General features: G+C 38.1%; 1 protein-coding gene across 4 annotated transcripts in view; it reads right to left on the minus strand.

Moving 5' to 3' along the window:
• TMTC1 (transmembrane O-mannosyltransferase targeting cadherins 1) overlaps nucleotides 1-18,244 on the minus strand; it is a 284,687-nt gene that overhangs the window by 45,337 nt on the left and 221,106 nt on the right. For all 4 annotated transcript variants that reach the window (XM_031650377.1, XM_031650376.1, XM_031650378.1 and 1 more), the window contains one exon: nucleotides 14,650-14,793. In XM_031650377.1, the coding sequence (XP_031506237.1) occupies nucleotides 14,650-14,793 (144 nt within the window). The remainder of the gene's footprint in view (nucleotides 1-14,649; nucleotides 14,794-18,244) is intronic.

The raw sequence follows: 18,244 nt of genomic DNA on the forward strand, positions 1-18,244 counted from the left end.
ATGTCCCTGGGCTGATGATAATGAATAATAGTTAAAGCTTATTTCATCTTCACTGGGTGATAGGGCCTATGTTAAGGACTTACATGCATTATTGTATTTAGTACTCATGAAAGATGTAGTTACTAGTATTATTTGCACTTTATACACGAGCAGTTGGAGGCACTGCAAGATCAAATCCTTTTCCCAAGGTCACATGTAATTTTGCAGTAGAACTGAGACTCCAACTCGCTAAGCTCTCCCAGCTGCTGGTCTTGAGGAGAACACACAGGAGGTGGTAGTGGGGCGGCATGATGCGGCAGAAAGCACTGGCGTCAGTTTCCCGGCTCTGGACTCTCTCCTCACGGGATTCTCGGTCTGTAATCGGAGAGTGATGGGTCTGTCCTAGACAACTGGTGTGGGCAGGCTCATGAGACATGAGAAGTGCTGAGCAGACTGCCATTTAAGTGCCAGTTACTTTTATCCCTCTCACTTGCAGGAGGAGTGTGGCCAGAAAGCTGACGGTAGAGAGCCCTGCTGTGCTGGCCGGCAGACAAGAGGCACGGCATGAAAACACCAAACTAAGGGAACTAGGCCCTGTTTGAGGAAGGTACAAATGGGAGGGAGGTTGGCAGAATTACTAAGGAGTCACCAAGAAGAGAAGGGGCCTTACATCATGCTTCCTGGGACAGGCCCTGCAGGCCGCAGGCAGGGGTGGAACATGCATATTTCTCTTTCTGTCTTTCCTATTTCTCTTCCTGGCCTACACAGAGCATTTTTAGATTTAAAAGCCTTTTGATCATGTCTAACAGCCTATATGCCAAATTTAATTGTTTGGGTAAAGTTGATCTCCTACTGGGCTTTAGGAAAAAAGTTCAGGCACTTGGTACCCTAAAGTAAGACAAGTGTGTGCAGAAAGAAATTTTCAATGATTATCCACATTTCTCTTACTCTTTTAATTGAATCAGAGTAGTCCCAGCTACTCAGGAGGCTGAGGCAGGAGGATCGCTTCAGCCCAGGAGTTTGGACGTTTGAAGCTGTTGAGTGCTATGATCGCACCTGTGAATAGCCACTGTGCTCCAGCCTGGGCAACATAGTGAGACCCTTTCTCTTAAAAAAAAAAATTCTCTTTTACCTTGAGTTATTCCAAAAATTACTCCTTTTTCACCTATATCTTGAGTCATCCCAAGTCTTTCAGAAAGCACAGGAGCTCAAGGGGACAAGATAACAAAGGATTCCAGGAAAGATGGTAAGGGAGAATGGGGTGGGAAAATGATTTTCAGGACAGGGGAGACTACTGAAAACTCTTATACTTGACAAAGCAGTCTGGCCTGTTTTATCCTCTGTTAGAAATATTTATATAAGGAAGGAAAATGGTGACATTCCATCTCCTTCAAGAGAATGTAAACAAAAACCAGGGAATTCTTCAAAGCTTGCTCCCACCCACAGCACTTCCTCGGTGGCTCTGTCTTCAGGCCTCAGCGGTGTTTACTGCAGTCATTACAAAAGGAAAAGGAAAGATTGAGAGAAGAGTCCTTGCAAAGTACATGATGGATTTAAAACAATGCAACCTCAACTCATGAGTAATCACAGTATAAGTGAGTGGAGCTGTAGTAGGGGAGAGGTACTCACAAAAATAGTTTAACCATTAGCAATCTGTTTACATACAAATAACTCCCAAATCCTGAGTAAGTACATAGACATTCTCATTATTTCCCAGATAACTTAATTTTGGACAGCTACTGACCATAAAATGATAAAAATGTAAATGACACCACATATTAAATGAACTAGGAAAGTTCTCAATGTAAAACCTCAGTCCCAGTCTCTCAAATGTAACCTGGCAGGTTAGTATTTCTCATACCTTGACAAATGGCCAACCTGGTTGGGGTCTGGGTTTGGACAGTATGGGGGAGGAGTGAAGAATAAGGAGGAAGTGGCAGGATTATGGAAAGCCCTGAATGCTAAGACATTTGGACTCTACGTGTATACGCAATGGATATGGAAGTGAATTTCTTAGCTGTCCCTAAATCTACAGAAAGGGTCGAAGAAGAGCAGAGGTTGGATTTGGAAGAGCAAAATAATGCATTATGATAGAAGCAATGAAATAAACAGCTTCAAAATCAGAAGATCAACAGTGTCATATTCTTCACTGCAGAGAAACTAATGGAGTAAAAGCTGGCAGAGCAGCTGCATGACTAGACAGCTGTGTGAACAGGTGGAAAGAAGCAGAAGCACCAGGCGCTAACCATTCTTCTTGCCAATGTGATCAAAAGCAAAGAGTGAGGAGAACAACTGGAGGGAGTGCCTCAACTGAGAAATGTTCCCTAGGGATATGGGGCATGCTGAAATTGTGGACTGGGGAGAATTTGAAGACCTAAGAGATATCTTATGTATTAGTAATAGATGAGGAGATAAATAGAATCAGGAACACATGTGGATTTTACACTAATGACCACTAATGGCTAAAACACAGCACCAAATGTTCACAAGGATATGGAGCAAATGAATCTTTCCCCATTGTTGATGGAGTGAAAAATGGCACAGTTGTTTTGGAGAACTGTTTGTCAATTGATATGGTTTGGCTGTGTCCCCACCCAAATCTCATCTTGAATTGCAGCTCCCATAATCCCCACATGTTGTGGGAGGGACCTGGTGGGAAGTAATTGGATCATGGGGGCAGGTTTTCCCCATGTTGTTGCCCTGATAGTGAATAAGTCTCATAGGATCTGATGGTTTTATGAAGTACAGTTCCCCTGCACACACTCTCTTGCCTGCCGCTGTGTAAGACGTGTCTTTACTCCTGCTTCACCTTCCGCCATAATTGTGAGGCCTCCCCAGTCATGTGAAACTGTGAGTCCATTAAACCTCTTTTTCTTCATAAATTACCCAGTCTCAGGTATGTTTTTATTAGCAATATGAGAACAGACTAATACAGTAATTTCTGAAAACAATTAAGAAACACTCACAATTCTACACCTATATTTACATATTACATATAAATAATACAAAAATATGTAATATAAATAATACATTACATATAAATATATAATATAAATAATATTCAAATATATCAATTATATAAAAATTAATATATAATATATAAATATTAATATGTTTATTTATATATTATATAAGTAATATATAATATGTATGATATATTTAAGTAAATATATACATTAATAAAAGATATAACTTATATATAGTATGTTATTTATATTATATGTTATATATTTATATGTTATTTATATAAATAAATATATATTTACCTAAGAAAAATGAACATACAAAGATTGGGAAATGAATATTCACAACAGCTTTATTTGTAATAACCCAAACCTGTAAATGAACCAAGTATCCACCCACAGTAAATGGATAAACAAATTATATAAGATTAATTTTGATAGAATACTACTCAGCAATAAAAGTATTATGTAACAACATGGATAAGACTAAAAAATTGTGCTTAGTGAAAATATCCAGATGCCATAAATACATACAAGTTATCGCTTTAAAATAAAGTTCTAGGCCAAACTAATTTACCGTAAAAAAAAAAAAAATCAGAACAGTGATTGTCTCAGGGGAGGTGGAAATTTACTGGAAGGAAGTATGAGAGGTCTTTCTGGGGTGGCGGAAATTGTCTGTGTTATTTTGGGAATAATTATAAGAGCACATAAAATTGTCAAAACTCATTGTACTGAACACTGAAGATTTGTGCATTTTAATACATGTTAGTTATGCCTCAATTTTAAAAAAACACATAAACACAGGTATAAACACTAGCCTCGTGAAGGAGGCAAGATATTAATAAGGCTTTCTTCTATGGGAGAGCAAAATAAGCGGAAGTCTGTGCACATGCAGGAAATTTTGAGATAGAAAGAAAGGAAGCTGTAATACTTCACCTTGAATGACCTGAAAATTCTAAGTAAGAGTAAGGGATGAGGTTGTCTTCTGGGTGTGTTTACAGGGCACTGAGGAGGGGAACAAAGAATGCATGCATTAGGGAAACAGGAGATATCATAAAAGACCATAAGGAATGAATTTTCAACACCTCTTACCCCTAATCATGGTTTTGTTTTCCATGTAGGGAACCCATTCAACTCAGATTTGTATTTTTTTTTCCTTTTATCATTTGATATATTGGATGACAGTCTAGAGTCCTACATTCTCTACAGGAGTGAAAATTGCTTCTTGGGGTGGGGATGGTGGTGGTGAAAACTAATCATAGACATTACAATGGTTTGTGGTCTTTCCAAGCTCAATCCTATGTAACAAATCTTATTCTTGAGTGTTTAATTGGGGAGAAAAATGATAGGAAAAAATATCTAAAAAGGTTCCTTAAAAGAAGTGAGTATAATAATGAAAAAAAAAACAAAACAAAACATTGAGAAATATCGGTCTCGAGGAAGCAAAATACAGGTAGTGAAGTAACTTGGGTTGGCCTGGTCAGGCAGGTAAATGATGGTAAAAGCATGAAAGAGTATCAGTTGATATCACGTGCATTACTGAAATACATCAGATAAATTAGAGATAGGGTTATAAACTATGAACACAAAGATCAGAGAGAAGAGAGGTTCTAACAGTGATCAAGTGCAGGGCCGGCAGGAAAGAGGGAGTGGAGAATAGCACCTGTCACGGAAGCTACGCTGATGCTCAGGTCTTAATAGAAGGCAACTGAGCAGAGAGACAAGCGACGAGGTGGCAGGTCATAATCATGACCCCTCTAAAGTGTCGAAAGAAGGAGTGGGAGAATAGCACCTGTCACGGAAGCTACGCTGATGCTCGGGTCTTAATAGAAGGTAACTGACCAGAGAGACGAGCAAGGAGGTGGCAGGTCATAATCATGACCCCTCTAAAGTGTCAGTGGGAGTGAGAGAGTGGGGAAAAGGGAAGGGAGGACAGAGGTAAGAGGTTAAGCTCAAAGAGGAACATTTCAGAATTCAAGTGCTAGAGAATGACAAAGTCTGCATAATTAAAAAGCCAGCGGCCCGGCCATGTTGGTAAATGCCAAGGTAGAGCATAAATGGGGGACCCTGAAGGGACAGAAGCACAGGAACTTGGTGATGGATCTACTTGCTGAAGAGGACAGCATAGTTTGGTGAGCAATGGAGAGTCACTGCCCTGGTGCTCAAGTCCCTGAGGATGATGGAAGAAGGTACAAGAAATTGTGAAATGGCAGTGATGAGGATGGTGTTATGAGATGCTGGACTGGGCTTTAAAAGAGCAAGGAGAAAGAGCTGGAGAGAAACAAACATGATCTGGACAAAGATGAAGGGGAACAAGTGTAATGGGATTGGGACTAGCGGTAAGTAAAGGTGGAGGGAACAGGTCACTACCACAGGGGTGGAGAGTGGTGAGAAGAATTTCACACTAAGAGGAGGATACAAAAAATGCCCATCTGAAGCTGATATACTAATGTGGTAGTAAGGGTGTCGAAAAGTTTTCTTTATCCATGTGGCTGGCATTGTCTACTCTCTGGGGCTTCAGTTAAAAGGTAGAGAAAAACTACTGTCTTGAATGTATCGACTTCCTTCTTATGAAATAAAAGGTTGTGTGGCTAGTGCCAAAGGTGTGAGGAAATATATCCCTAGCCCTTAAAGATAATGGTTACCCTGATTTCTGTCTCCTAATATTTTTTAGATATTCAATTTTCTAAAGGATCAGACTAAAGTAAATCAAATATATGCTGTTATCAAATTCATCTTCTATATAGTTCAATTATTGGACATTCCATTACATCTTCCTCTGAGTTTTGATTATAAGATTTATTGTAATACCTACATAACAATCATATTCTATTATGTGAACAAAAGGTAGTTTTGGCAATAAGGGAGGTATGACATGGTTCTTCAAGAAGTTCTTTTTATATTCCATTTCAGTAATAAATACCAACAGCTATTTTAACCGAGCATTCACAGAAATATTTTCCCCATATCCTGAATTTAAATATTCTATTGTATTCTCTTGAGCCATCAGGGACTTCTGCTCTGTTCATCCATAAAAAGTTCATGCTAATCTTGCCTATTTTCTTTCTTCTTTTTCTTTTTTTTTTTTTTTTGACATTTTAAATTCTAAGCAAAGCCAACAAGAATTAACATAAACTAAGAAAGATGGTGGCATGGAAAGCTGCTTCTTATCAACCTCTCACACTGTAAATGTGCTGCACAGCATCATAACACATTAGCTGCAAAGTCCAGTGAAATGGTCATAAAAGGGGCCAGATATATTTGGATAACACTCAGTGAAGTCTACTGCTGTGAATGAGTCTAAAGCCGTCTGTCACACAATTCCAAGAATTCAGATGAGTTGCTATAAGATTGCTTGGATGCTCTGACAGAGTCACATCTTATTTAGAGCTTCTGGCTTGGACAAAGACTCATACTTCTTTCAAAGTCAAGGTTATTAATAAACATCTGTGCTGTCCAATATAGTAGCCACAAATTACATGTGGCTATTGAACACTTGAAATATGACTGGCCTGAGATGTGCTGTAAGTGTAAAGCACACATTGCATTCCAAAGATTTCATTTAAAAAAAAAGAATGCACACCAGCTCAGTAATATTTTCAATTTTTTACATTAAATATTAAAAATTATGTTTTAATATTAATCACATGCTAAAATAATAATTTGAATATATTAGGGTTCAAATAAAGTCTATTATTAAAAATTTCACTTTTTGAAATGTTTCAAAATATGGCTACCTAAAAAAATGTAAATTACATGTATGGCTCTCATTTCTACTGGTCAGTGGTGCTGCAGGCTGTAGCCCAGTTTTCAGGTGGGCCACAAGGAGGCAGTAGACTGTGGTGGTTACGGGCAGAAGGGACAGGGCAGATCTAGGTTCCATTCTGTGTCTCCTATTTCCTCACTAAGGGACTTTGGCATGTTACTTATTTTCTCCAAATCTTAGTTTCCTTATTAATCAAACAGGAATAATGATAGTGCTTCCTCTCAGGGATTACGAAATATAAACTATTCACATCTAAAGAGAACTTGGATTCTCAGAATGAGCATTAAGTTCCAGATTATAAAGAAGGATACAATTTTTAAAAGTTAACTCAATAACTCAAAAGTTAACTCAATGGAGAAATCAATATTGTGTACATCTTAAAGTGAATAAATAGTAAAACATATTAAGTCAAACCAAATTTAAAGTGTTTTTATCCTCTTCTTGCTTTTGACCCATTGCTATGGCTCAGAAATGTATTAAGGTAAGCAGAACTAAAGTTCAGTTATCTAAGTGCTGTTTTCTGGGTCACCTCTCTCTGTTACTTAGCAACATAACCTCGGGGTGATGTAAATCAAATTTGCTGTTTCTTTAAGAGAGATGCAGGGTGGTCCTTTCTCCCAAAAGGCAATTGCATGCCATTAAACAGTTTAATATTATGTAATGTTTGGACTGGAAAGCTATTTGGGCACATGGGTAATGGAAAGTGAACAGGAAAAGGCGTTCAAGGGCAGGGATTCAATCCTGGCTGTGCCATAGCCTGAGCCAAGGTCACAGAAAACCTCTGAACCTTGGTTTCCTCACCAGTAAAATGGGGATGAGGAAGGCAATATATCTCCTAATAGATCGTTTTAAAGATTAACTAATGAATATTAAAAGAACCTTATCTGTAAACTGGAAAGCATTTCAATGTTAGCTCAGTCATATAATCCAGTAGACTGAAATAATGATAAGAGCCACTTGGCTCTATGGTGTAACAGGCAAGAGGAGGTAAACAAGGGTAACTTGTTTGGACCTCTGTTAACTTCTTAGGACCTTATTTTCTCTTCCTTCCTATTCACTATAAAGACTCATTGGAAGGGCATCATGAAAAAAAAAGGCACTCAGGAAACAGCAAAGTCTTATACAAATATAAAGCATTGTTGTTGATTTGGATCATCATCAAAAATTGATTTTTACTAAAAAAGAGGGGAAAAAAAAATCCTATGTTGGTTACCCAATAACTCCTCTTACTGTGAAAAGTAGCCAGTGCCAAATTCCAAAATGCATTTTTAACTCACATGTACTAATTTAAGATGTTAGCAGTGATAAGATGTGAATTGAAAAAGGAAAGTTAGAGCATCCATCTTTTGCTCAGGTCTTGGCAAAATGAAACTTATAAGAATATCTGCCATTATTTTCAAGTAGAGCCAAATTCAGCACCATATTATGATTGTAACTGTAGAATAGCATTCCTAACAAGAAATGTGATTTGGTAGCCAAGCCTTTTATTTGGCTTCTATGGATAAAATACTCATCTGTATGATTTTTGAATGTAGCGCTATATAATCCAGGTACCCCAAAAGACATTTACAGGATTTTATATAGCCAGTATATTATTTGGGTTCTTAAGGAGGACATATACAGATGCAACAATGACTTATTAAAACACAAGTCCTTAGAACTTCACATAAAGAAATACGTGTTCATAAAAGTAGCAGAGTGAAATAACAAGATAATGATCTGTATCTAGCTATCTACAATAACTAGGTCTAATTTTTGTCACGCTGTTTGATTTGCTATTTTTAAAAAGAGCCTCTTAGAACTAAAATATTTTTTCCACCACAGTTGTACACTTGTCTTCATTATCAGTTGTTTTTCTTTTCTTGTTTTTTTTTTTTTTTTAATACACAATTAGTTTTAATATCACTGTTAGTAGGGATTTGGGCATGGAAAAAGACTGTTGAAAAAAGCAGAGTACTGTATTAAGGTGGGTCAAAGAAAATTACAAATTGTAGACTTAACGATAATTCAAACCTATATTGTGCTATAAATATACAAAGAAGCAGGCCAGACACAGTGTCTCATGCCTATAATCCCGGTACTTTGGGAGGCTGAGGCAGATGGATTATTTTAGCCCAGGAGTTTGAGACCGGTCTGGGTGAAATGGCAAAATCTCATCTCTATAAAACATACAAAAAAATTAGCCAGCCATGTAGGGGCATGCCTATAGTTCCACCTACTTGAGTCTGGGAGGTAGAGGTTGCAGCAAGCCATAATCATACCACTGAACTCTAGCCTGGGTGAATGAGCAAGACTCTGTCTCAAATATATAGATGAAATAAAATATATATATAAAGAAGCACACCGAATGTGTTTTATTTTCTAGTCTATATTCTCCTCATTCTTTCAGTGGCTCCTCTTATCCCATATAGGACCAATTTATTAGTCATACAGAAAGGAATCCAATGGAAGACTTATGTTTCAGTATACTAGGATCCAAATGTTGCCAATTTATCAGCTCTAAAATTTATTCAATTTCATACCAATTGATTTTATATTTCACTGCTTCACAATCTGTAAATGGTTTAGGATTCAGTTCCATCATTCCTTTTTTTTTGAAACAGAATCTCATTCTGTCACCCAGGCAGTACAGTGGCATGATCTCAGCTCACTGTAAACTCTGCCTCTCGGGCCCAAGTGATTCTTGTGCCTCAGCTTCCCAAACAGCAGGGACTACAGGCATGAGTCACCAGACCCAGTGCTTTTTTTTTTTTCTTTTTTCTTTCTTTTTTTCAAAATTATACTTAAGTTCTGGGATACATGTGCAGAATGTGCAGGTTTGTTAAATAGTTATATATATGCCATGGTGGTTTGCTGCACCATCAACCCATCATCTACATTAGGCATTTTTCCTAATGCTATCCCTCCCCTTGCCCCCCATCGCCTGACAGGCCCCAGTGTGTGATATTCCCCTCTCTGTGTCCATGTGTTCTCATTGTTGAACTAACTTACACTCCCACCAACAGTGTAAAAGCATTCTTATTTCTCCACATTCTCTCCAGCATCTGTTGTTTCCTGACTTTTTAATGATCGCCAATCTAACTGGCATGAGATGGTATCTCATTGTGGTTTTGATTTGCATTTCTCTAATGACCAGTGATGATGAGCTTTTTTTCATATTTGTTGACTGCATAAATGTCTTCTTTTGAGAAGTGTCTGTTCATATCCTTCACCCACTTTTTGATGGGGTTGTTTATTTTTTTCTTGTAAATTTGTTTAAGTTCCTTGTAGATTCTGGGTATTAGTCCTTTGTCAGATGGATAGTTTGCAAAAATTTTCTCCCATTCTGTAGGTTATCTGTTTGCTCTGATGATAATTTCTTTTGCTGTGCAGAAGCTCTTTAGTTGCTTTTGGTGTATTAGTCATGAAGTCTTTGCCAATGCCTAAGTCCTGAGTGTTATCACCTAGGTTTTCTTCTAGGGTTTTTACAGTTTTAGGTCTTATGTCTTACATGTTACATCTTACATTTTTGTATAAGGTGTAAGGAAGGGGTCCAGTTTCAGTTTTCTGCATGTGACCAGTCAGTTTTCCCAACAGCATTTATTAAATAGGGAATCCTTTCCCCATTGCTTGTTTTTGTCAGGTTTGTCAAAGATCTGACGGTTGTAGATGTGTGGTGTTATTTCTGAGGACTTTGTTCTGTTCCATTGATCTATGTCTGTTTTGGTGCCAGTACCATGCTGTTTGGTTACTGTAGCCTTATAGTATAGTTTGAAGTCAGGTAGCATGATGCTTCCATCTTTGTTCCTTTTGCTTAGGATTGTCTTGGCTATATGGGCTCTTTTTTGGTTCCATATGAAATTTAAAGTAGTTTTTTTTCTAATTCTGCAAAGAAAGTCAATGGTAGCTTGATGGGAATAGCACTGAATCTATAAATTACTTTGGGCAGTATGGCCATTTTCACAATATTGATTCTTCCTAACCATGAGCATGGGATGTTCTTCCATTTGTTTGTGCCCTCTCTTATTTCCTTGAGACGTGGTTTGTAGTTCTCCTTGAAGAGGTCCTTCACATTCCTTGTAAGTTGTATTCCTAGGTATTTTATTCTCTTTGTAGCAACTGTGAATGGGAGTTTACTCATGATTTGGCTCTCTGTTTGTCTATCACTGGAATAAAGAAACAGGAATGCTTGTGATTTTTGCACATTGATTTTGTATCCTGAGACTTCGCTGAAGTTGCTTCTCAGCTTAAGGAGTTTTTGGGCTGAGACAATGGGGTTTTTAAAATATATAATCATGTCATCTGCAAACAGACAGAATTTAACTTCCTCTCTTCCTATTTGAATACACTTTATTTCTTTCTCTTGCCTGATTGCCCTGGCCAGAACTTCTAGTACTGTGTTGAATAGGAGTAGTGAGAGAGGGCTATTGAATAGGAGTGGTGAGAGAGGGCATCCTTGTCTTGTGCTGGTTTTCAAAGGGACTGCTTCCAGCTTTTGCCCATTCAGTATGATATTGACTGTGTGTTTGTCATAAATAGCTCTTATTATTTTGAGATAACGTTCCATCAATACCTCGTTCCATCAATTTGTGATAACGTTCCATCAATATTTATTGAGTGTTTTTAGCATTAAGGGGTGTTGAATTTTATTGAAGGACTTTTCTGCAGCTATTGAGATAATTAGGTGGTTTTTATAATTGGTTTTATTTATGTGATGGATTACGTTTATTGATTTGCATATGTTGAACCAGCCTTGCATCCCAGGGATGAAACCGACTTGATCATGGCAGATAATGGTGCTGGATTCAGTTTGCCACTATTTTATTGAGGATTTTCTCATCAATGTTCATCAGGAATATTGGCCTGAAATTTTCTTTTTTTGTTGTGTCTCTGCCAGGTTTTGGTATCAAGATAATGCTGGCCTCATAAAAACAGTTAGTGAGGAGTCCCTCTTTTTCTATTGCTTGGAATAATTTTAGAAGGGATAGTACCAGCTCCTTTTTGTACCTCTGGTAGAATCCAGCTGTGAATCTGTCTGGTCCTGGGCTTTTTTTGGTTGGTAGGTTATTAATTACTGCCTCAATTTCAGAACTTGTTACTGGTCTTTTCAGGGATTCAACTTCTTCCTGGTTTAGTCTTGGGAGGGTGTATGTTTCCAGGAATTTATCCATTTCTTCTAGGTTTCCTAGTTTATTTGTGTAGAGGTGTTGATAGTATTCTCTGATGGTAGTTTGTATTTGTGCAGGATCAGTAGTGATATCCCCTTTATCATTTTTTGTTGTGTTTATTTGATTCTTCCCTCTTTTCTTCTTTATTCGTCTGGCTAGTGGTCTATCTATGTTGTTAATCTTTTCAAAAATCCAGCTCCTGGATTCATTGATTTTTTGAAGGGTTTTTTTTTGTGTGTCTCTATCTCATTCAGTTCTGCTCTGATCTTAGTTATTTCTTGTCTTCTGCTAGCTTTTGAATTTGTTTGCTCTTGCTTCTCAGTTCTTTTAATTGTGATGTTGGGGTGTTGAGTTTAGATCTTTCCTGCTTTCTCCTGTGGGCATTTAGTGCTACACATTTCCCTCCAAACACTGCTTTAGCTGTGTCCCAGAGATTCTAGTATGTTGTGTCTTTGTTCTCATTGGTTTCAAAGAACTTATTTATTTCTGCCTTAATTTCATTATTTACCCAGTAATCATTCAGGAGCAGGCTGTTCAGTTTTCATGTAGTTGGGCAGTTTTTAGTGAATTTCTTAATCCTGAGTTCTAATTTGGTTGCACTGTGGCCTGAGAGGCTGTTTGTTAAGATTTCCATTCTTTTCCATTTGCTGAGGAGTGTTTTACTTCCAATTACATGGTCAATTTTAGAATACATGCTATGTGGTGCTGAGAAGAATCAACAGAATCAATATTGTGTTGATTTGGGGTGGAGAGTTCTGTAGATGTCTATTAGGTCCACTTGGTCCACAGCTGAGTTCAAGTCTTGAATATCCTTGTTAATTTTCTGTCTCATTGATCTGTCTAATATTGACGGCAGGGTGTTAAAGTCTCCCACTATTATTGTGTGGGAGTCTAAGTCTCTTTGTAGGTCTCTAAGAACTTGCTTTATGAATCTGGGTGCTATTGTATTGGGTGCATGTATATTTAGGATAGTTAGCTCTTCTTGTTGCATTGCTCCTTTACCATCATGTGATGCCCTTATTTGTTCTTTTTTGTTTGTTTGCTTGCTTGTTTTTTTGAGGCAGAGTCTTGTTCTGTCGCCCAGCGCAGTGGTGGGATCTCGGCTCATTGCAACCTCCGACTCCTGTGTTCAACTGATTACTGTACCTCAGCCTCCCAAGTAGCTGGGATTGTAGGCACATGCCACCATGCCTGGCTAATTTTTGTATTGTTATTAGAGATGGGGTTTCACCATGTTTGCCAGTCTGGTCTTGAACTCCTGGCCTCAAGCGATCCTCCTACCTCAGCCTCCCAAAGTTCTGGGATTACAGGCATGAGCCACCATGCCCAGCCCATTATCAGTTGTTTTTCATCATTCTCAGTTTTTATCAAATTTTAACAATGCTATCGAATTTGAAAAATTAAGTTCATTTAGTTTTCTGACTTCTACTTTATTTTTTTCACTTTATTTCATTGTATTTTCTTGGCATTCATTTATTTTTGTGTAGTGTTTCCTTGATTTTGTGTTCAGGCATATGGATAAAGCCATTCTTACACATAAAACTTCAGACCTAGGATGGCACCTATCAGTTTATACTATATTAGACTGTTCTGTGATTAACTCACTCCAAGGCTTCTGTTCAAATGAGATTTTTTAAAAAGTGCATTAACATGTACATTAGTAAAAAGATTCAGTATCTATGGGAATCTGTAAGAGTCAAGGAGTAAAAGGAAGGTGAAGAAAATGCATCATACTGAGTTACTCAGCAATGGAGACAATCCTGTTAGGTAGAGGAAGAAAGGACCAAGTGAACCATTAGCTTAAAGGTATTGGAGAGGCAGCCACATGTGCCCTCTAGAAGCTAAGAGATGGAAACCAATTCAGCAACCATGTGGATTGTCAGCATTCTGACAAGCACAGATAAACATATTATTACTCTCCAATTCTGGTCATTTTTACCTTTTAAATTTCCATTTCTGATGTTTGTTAACCTGTTTTTTTCTTTTAAGTTTAGAAGCTAAATTCCATAACTACCACCACTGTTACTACTATCATTGTCTGGACCATCACCAACATGCCTAGACTATATTCATAAACACACAAGATGCAAAAGCAGCCTTTGCTGTAGTCTTCAGTAACTTCAATCACACTATCAACCTTTATCAGGGCAGCAAGTAAAATGCAAACACTAGAGGTTATGTCTGAGAACTATTCCTAAGCACCAAAGTCATCAGTACTAATTCCCACCACTAATTCCAGCAAGCCTCACTTTATTTCTCACCTATAACACAAACTGGGTCGAAGTATGGTTAACCATTTGTCTATAACTTCAGAGAATGCTGCCTTTCCCAAAGTATATTATGGAATATTTGTCTTGGAAAATGCCTTCCCTCCACACACACATACACACACACACACACACACACAAAGAAAAGACAAAAATGACTATCCCACAGTCCCTTCTTGAAGATTCACAAAGAATATTAGCATATTAAAGCTTCTTTCCATAAATAAACAATCTGCTTAACTCAGCATGTTCTCAATTTATCTGACGACGTAACACTTTTCCATTCTTACTCCTTTAGAGACAATCTGTGAAAGTCTTCCAGAACTACTATTTCCAGAAAGACACTCTGGGAAATACAGCTTTTGACTGATAAGGAATAGAAACTGAGATGCATGTTACACACTGCCAAAGTCTGAAAACCCTAATTACTTAGCTCCAGCAAGAGGCAAGTGCAGCACAATCAAATGAGTGTTCAGAAGGAAAGGGTTTCTTGGAATCACAAGGCCACCTGATCGATGTCCACTTACTTGAGGAGATTCCCCAGATTGAAAAGAGCCCGGTTATGCTGTGGATGGAGCTGGAGAGCCTTCTGATAGTACATCTTTGCCTCTGCTGTGTCTCTTATCAGTGTTCCAAGGTTGTTCAGCGCACTTGCATGGCGTGGATACAACCTGAAAAGTTAAAAATATTAAGCTGTGATGGTTCAAAAACTTCTAAGTTGGGCACAATTTGCTTGTTCTTTTTTCCCCAGGTATGAACAGCCAACATGAAATACTGAATTATTCTTGTACTTGAATGGTTTGTGTACAATCTTACTGGTCAACGACTTTTGCAGGTGAAAGTATATAATTAGGGCAAGGATGCACATATTTATAATTAAATAATTCTTAAATAGTACAAGAATAAATAGTATGTGGATCTACCAGGGTTAAAGACATTTAATGAGATTACTTTCCACTTCTTGTGATAGAAAACCCTCCTTGCCTCAGGTGCTAAGTTTCTAGCCTGAGTTTGTGGCCTGGTGGGACCTCTGACCAGCTGCCTGTGCAGGATCCACTATGTATACCAGATGCTGAGCGATCCTTTGAGGAGGAATCTTCATAAACATCTTTAAAAAAAAAAAAAACCCAAAAAAGAGAGTTTTGCTCTTGTTGCCTAGGCTGGAGTGCAGTGGCACAATCTCGGCTCACTGCAACCCTGGCCTCCCAGGTTCAAGCAATTTTCCTGCCTCAGCCTCCCAAGTAGCTGGAATTACAGGTGTCCGCCACCACTCCCAGTTAATTTTTGTATTTTTAGTAGAGACTAGGTTTCACCATGTGGGCCAGGCTGGTCTCGAACCCCTGACCTCAGGTGATCTGCCTGCCTCAGCCTCCCAAAGTGCTGGGATTATAGGCGTGAGTCACCACACCTGGCCCATAAACATCTTTGGATTGGAGCATTAGTAAGACTGCCATGACTGAGAAAGGATGATATATAACGTCACCCCATAAAAATAAACTTAATCTCCAAAATGCCTCCTCTTCTCTTTTTTCTATTTTATCTCATTTCCCCCCTCCTACTGCAATTTGGTTCCACCTGTCCCGGTACAGTCTCAGACAGAAAATACTAAGAACTTAGAACACTTAAAGACAAAAAAAAAAAAAAAAAAGGTAAGATGAAGTAAAAAAATAGCATTCCTAATGTTCAAAAGCAAATGTAAAAGAGTATGAGGTGGACATCAGTACATCAAATTTATACTGATTAAGGTAGGAAGGGAACCAATTTATTTCCTAAACTCAAAACTATAAAGAAGCCAAATCCACACAGCTCCATAATTTAATTGCTTTTGATATGTTCAGAGTGGACATAGTTAGCAGTCTGGTAGGTTTGTTCCACCTTTGTCACCCAGAGTACTTTGAATAAGCCGGTAGAGCTGGCTTTTAATGTAGAAATGCCAAGATAATGCCCAAGTAATAAAAACAGGATCTGTACTTGTCAAACCCCTTGACAATAAAATGCCATGCTTGCTCCCTTTTCCATACCTTCTAAAAAGATCAGTTTAATTCTGGAACAGAAAAGGTTCCTATTAAAAGGACAGGGAAGACAAGTTGCACAGCTTTTTAATCTTTGCTCTACCCAGAGTCTCTTAAGTTTATTTGACCCTTCCCTACTCCCTTACAGAGCAGCTATAAACATCCCTCAGAACTAATATTTCCAGGAAGGCACTCTGTAATGTTCCTCTTGACTGACAAGGGCTAGAATCAATTCAAATGAATATTACATCCTCCCAAAGTCTGAAAGCTCTAATTATTCAAAGAAGCTTTGGAGGCTGTTAGGAGAGAGATCTTTAGAGGAAGTCTGGCAGAAAGCACACTGACCCAGCACATGCGCTGTTGTCTGCTTCCCTCTGATCGCATTTAATTAGCACAGACAAATTAAGGGTCTCTCATACTGGCCCCATCACATCCAACTTCAGTTCCTGGGAGACAAGCGCTTGGTGCTCTCTCTGAGATGCCTTTAGAAGATATGAGGCTATGATGAGGGCGAAATAGGTTTCTGTACCTGTTCCTTCACTCTATGCCCAGAAAAGTGTCCTGTGAAGCCTGTGTCTAAGAATTACTTTGGAAGTGGTTGCTGAGCACATCACAGCCAGGACTCGAATTCTTCTAAAGAAGCTTTGGTTTTTGTTTGCTTTGTATGTTCAGCAAAGCACTGTAACCATCAAAAGATTTAAGGGTTGTCCAGTGCATGTGATGAGGTCAATTTCCATACTCCTTATTTCCTTTACAACAAGCAGTAACAGAAAGCATATCTCGGACATGTGTCTTCCTTTTTCTTAGAGGAGATAATTTCTTAAGACTTTCTCTTTTTCCTATTTCTTTAAGGCTCTGAACCCTTGAAATGAACTTCTGAGGTGAAAACACTAAAGGAAAGGACAGGCTAAATTCAATAAGACCTTCCACCATGGGATCACCCATGTAAGGTGCCTGTTTGCTCTGCAAGCAGCCGGTCATCTCCAGTAAGTTTTAAGCCCAACTTCATGAATTTTATATTCACTCATGACCCCGCTGCCATTTAAATGAACAGTCATGTATTCCAAAGGCCACTGACTACAGAAATGGCTTTCACTTTCTCTTTTGTTTCCTTCAAATCAGAAACAGAATTCAAGTCCACCCTGAACTCTTAAAAACAAAAGTGAATAGTAAGAAGAGAAGTAAAGAGAAACAGAAGCACTATAAGAGGAAAGGCCTTTACTATGCCTTGTGCTCCAAGAACCAACTTGGAGCTGCAGAAACGTGATGCTCAGGAGGGGAACCAACTATAGTCAGGGAAGAGGTTCTATGTTAGCAAAGAGCCCCAAATCCTCAAGAAAGGAGACTGCTGATATTAACAGGGACTCGCTGACTCTATAACCTAGCAAAGCCCTCCACCTGGAAAATGTGTAGCTGTTGCTTATTCCTGGCAATACTAACGGCTTGCTAGCCATTAGTATTAATATGCTTTCTCTCTCTGGGTACCTGAGGAGGCTCACCTAATCACAAGCAAACTTTGCATTATTTATGAAACCAAGCTGAATTTCATTAAAAGGATTCTTAACAACCAGGTCAGAAAAAATATCTAAAAAAAAAACCACACACACAGATGTAAATATTTCCTTAAAACACACACTCTACAGCAGACCTATGCAAGGACAAAATTTATTTTCTGTGTTTACTTTTTAAATAAATTTGCGTTTGAATTAACTTGGGCCTAATTCAATCCTGATCTCTCCAGGAAGGGAATTTTCTATTGGAAAGATGAATAATTTAAGAGATGTCTATGTTGCTACATCAATTGTCAGAATAAATTAAGTCCATCTTGACTTTAACTTCTACAGGTATGTTTTACAAATGTCCTGATAGTGGTTATTCCCTTCCCCATCCACAAAACCTCAAGAAAAGATTTGCTGAAGTGGAACAGTGGTGATTTTTCAGGGCTATTTTTTCAGGCCTGATTTTGTAAGAGCACTCACTGGATTTTCTTTCTCACAGTATTCTTCAACATTGAATTGTTTATGAAAATTCTTTTGCTATTTATTATTATTTTTATTTAATTTTTAAAATTTATTATAGAGAAAATGAGTTATATTGTCCAATTGTTCTG

Source organism: Papio anubis, chromosome 9, assembly GCF_008728515.1.
Source record: "Papio anubis isolate 15944 chromosome 9, Panubis1.0, whole genome shotgun sequence".
Classification (NCBI taxonomy): Eukaryota; Metazoa; Chordata; class Mammalia; order Primates; family Cercopithecidae; genus Papio; species Papio anubis.